Raw genomic sequence first — 3,808 nt, 5'->3', positions numbered from 1 at the left:
AAAATATTTTTTTAAAAAAAAGAAATTGATATTACTTTTCTGTAGCCTTGGTTAACTCACCTAAAATGGCCAAAAATGAAAATATGAAAAAGAAGAGAGGTTGGTGAGTACAAAATGGCACACCTGGCTATTGGGAAACACTCCCTGCATTACACATACCTATGTGTTTATTTTCACAAATATAAACTATACTGAATATCAAAAAGAATACTTTAAAATTCCCAATATCATTCTAACTAATTTCAGAAGCATCCAGTGTTAGAATTTTGGATACTAAGTAAAAACTTATTGAGATATAAGGTATTATTGTTTTAGAGTAGAGTGTAAAAAACTCACATAAGTTTCCAGACATAAAAAGAAACTTGTTTTTTTTTAAACTAAGATATTTATAATAACATCTTAAACCATAACTTTACCAATAAACTTAAAATAATAATGTAAGTTTTCATAAATGAAAAAAAAAGTATCATCTCATACTTTTTCCCCCTAAAAATCAATCCTTCAAATTGTTCTCATTGTTAGGTAAAAATAACAAATATTTTCTTAAACAGAATATATAGAGAATGATAATTCTAAGGTTAATATAAAGTAATTGTCACCTAAAATATAAAATTATAAAAATATCTTCTTTTGCTCTTGGGAAAAATGAATTCTATAAGATGTGAATTGTTATTCTTCTTCAGTCCTTCCTGAAACTTGCTCAGCCTTGGGAAACTCTGCTTCGTACTTCTTTTTGAGATTACTTAAATATGTTCGTAAACTGTCTGGATCCAACCGAGAGTTTCGAGCAGTTTGAACTAGCCTAGTAGCTAGATGGTACACCGCTCTCTGTCTCTCCATCTCAGGAGTACTTCTTTGATATTGCTATCATTGAAAAAATACATATATATAATTTAAAATATGACTACCATGATTCTAATATTAAAATTTATTAATCTTCTATATCTTTTAATAGAAATATAGAATTCATGGGTTAGCAAATCCCTTCAGCTAAATCAATTCCATCCAACTGGCAAGAATATATGAGAAGAAATAAAGATATATTATTTTGGAGAATAAAAGTTCTCAAGAGTATTTACAACTTTATGACAGATCCTTATAACCTTGAAAATCACTTTTCAATTAAAAGAAAAATCTGCTAAGTAGGTCAACTATCTCAACACAATACCAGAAAGCAATAGAAAATCCACCAGAGTTATGTTCTACAAACACTTTCTCATTAAAAAGGTATGGAAAAAGAGCACTGCTCATTGCTATTCAGTATTCATAATTTTAATTGTCACCCAAGAGTACCACTCTGCTATCTCCTATATTAATCCCCCAACAGATAAGCTGGTGGAAAGAATGGGTCATCAATAAACTGCTTGTCCCTCAAGAGAGTTCATACATAGAAACTGCTAGAGCCTAAGAGAAAATACTGCCTGAAAGGCAAATTACAATTTAAAAATAAGCAACATAATTAGCTACTTAAAATTATGCCTTGATTTTCAACAAACTATTTAAGGATACCCAAGAAATAATGTTTATAATGGCAATTTTTGAATTCTTTGTAAGATCATTATATATTCAGTCCTTGAATAATACTTCAGGGTTGGAGGTACAGCTAGAAAATTCTTCATTCACTTCTTGCCTGACCTAGATAGGGGAACCAGCATTTTCAATGTTAACTGTGTATGCAAAGTCTTAGTGAGTTTCTTTTTACTAAGGGAAATAAAATCCCTCAACTCTTTCCTAATAGCAAGCAATTCCAGATATTATTCTACTTTCACTATAGGAAAAATAAATATGATTTTGTGAGTAGAATAAGATTATCATATATTTACCCATGTACCTATTTAATACATTGATCAACTATCAGTTTATTATTTAAATAAAAAATAGTTATTGAATATCCATTGTTATCTATATTCTGAGCCCCATACCTTGTATTTACTAGTATATCTATAGGAAATACAAAAATGTCTACCTGATATGATAATGAACTCAAGATCAGTCTTATAATGTAAAAGACATATTTATAAGCAACTAATGATGTAATTATGATGAGTCCCATTAGAGAATACAAAATGCTCAAATGAAGAAGAGCTCAGATAAAGAAAAGTGTGAATATGATAGGGTATTTGGAATCAATCTTGATAGACAAGAAAAGCTTAGAAGGAAGGATATTCTGGACAAAGGAAACACCTAGAGAAGACACATTAAAAGCATGGTACAGTTATATAATCTTATTACCCAATGTCAACCCAATAAATCAATAAATTTAACTTTAAAATATTTATAAATACGAGAGAGAGAGAGAGAGAGAGAGAGAGAGAGAGAGAGAGAGAGAGAGAGAGGAAGGAAGGAAGGAAGGAAGGAAGGAAGTTAGTTAGTTATACAATCAGGTCAGAACAACAAAATGACAATTAAATATGGCAGAAATGTAGGTTATATAGTTAAGTAATGTTGTGTTAGGCTGGGGTAGTTAAGCACTGATCTTTATTATTTCCTTCCTTCTGCTTATGCTGGGCTTTTCTTGTTGCTCTCTTTCTAACTCTTTGAGTTGTAGGGTTAGATAATTTATTGCCATTGTTTCTTGTTTTTTGAGGTAGGCCTGTACAGCTATGAACTTCTCTCTGAAGACTGCTTTCACTGTGTCCCATAGATTTTGGATTGTTGCATTTTCATTGTCATTTGTTGCCAGGATGCTTTTTATTTCTTCTTTGATCTCTTTGGTAACCCAATCATTGTTTAAAAGCATGCTATTCAGCCTCCAGGTGTTTGATTTTTTTATTGTTTTTATTACAGTTGATTTTTAGTTTTATGCCATTGTGATCTGAGAAGATGCTTGATATGATTTCTATCTTCTTGAATTTGAAGAGACTTTGCCTGTTCCCCAATATGTGGTCTATCTTTGAAAATGAACCATGAGCTCTTGAGAAGAATGCATATTCTGTGGCTTTGGGGTGAAATGCTCTGAAGATGTCAATTAATTCCATCTGATCTAGTGAGTCATTTAGGATCCCATGTGCACTTGAGAAGAATGTATATTCTTTAGTTTTGGGGTGGAATGTTCTAAAGATGTCAATTAAGTCCATCTGATCTAGTGATTCATTTAAGATTGATGTTTCTTTGCTGATTTTTTGTCTAGAGGATTTATCCATTGATGTTAATGAGGTATTAAAGTCTCCTACTATTATAGTGTTGCTGTCAATTTCTCCCCTGATATCTTCCATAAGTTTTTTTATGTATTTGGGTGCTCCTGTATTTGGGTGCATATATGTTTATCAGAGTTGTATCTTCTTGTTGAATTGCTCCCTTTAGTATTATGAAGTGGCCTTCCTTATCTCTTGTTATGGCCTACACTTTGAGGTCTAATTTGTCGGATATAAGAATTACTACCCCAGCTTTTTTTCATTTCCATTCACTTGAAAAACCTTTTTCCATCCCTTCACTATCAGACTGTGTGAGTCCTTTGTTCTGAGGTGGGTTTCCTGTAGACAGCAGATATATGGATCATGGTTTCTTATCCACTCAGCTACCTTATGTCTTTTTTGAGGGGCATTTAATCCATTTACATTTAAAGTTATTATTGATAGGTACTTGTTTGTCGCCATTTTATTCTTTATGCCTGTGTTCCTTCTCCCCTTCCTATTTGTTCTTTTTACAGCTGACCCTTTAGCATTTCTTTTTTTAAAAAAATACATTTTATTGATTTTTTTACAGAGAGGAAGGGAGAGGGATAAAGAGTTAGAAACATCGATGAGAGAGAAACATCAATTCAGCTGCCTCCTGCACACTCCCCACTGGGGATGTGCCCACAACCAAG

The 3,808-nt window shown here is 32.1% G+C and overlaps 1 protein-coding gene across 1 annotated transcript in view; it reads right to left on the bottom strand.

The window, feature by feature from the left end:
* Positions 1 to 669: 669 nt before the first annotated feature.
* MSH4 (mutS homolog 4) overlaps positions 670 to 3,808 on the bottom strand; it is a 67,666-nt gene continuing 64,527 nt past the window's right edge. The window contains exon 20 of the mRNA XM_005871963.1: positions 670 to 864. Within this exon, the coding sequence (XP_005872025.1) occupies positions 670 to 864 (195 nt within the window). The remainder of the gene's footprint in view (positions 865 to 3,808) is intronic.

This window comes from Myotis brandtii, unplaced genomic scaffold (genome assembly GCF_000412655.1).
Source record: "Myotis brandtii unplaced genomic scaffold, ASM41265v1 scaffold36, whole genome shotgun sequence".
In the NCBI taxonomy this organism is placed as follows: Eukaryota; Metazoa; Chordata; class Mammalia; order Chiroptera; family Vespertilionidae; genus Myotis; species Myotis brandtii.
The sequence above is the reverse complement of the archived record's forward strand: the minus strand, read 5'-3'. Positions and strand labels throughout refer to the sequence as shown.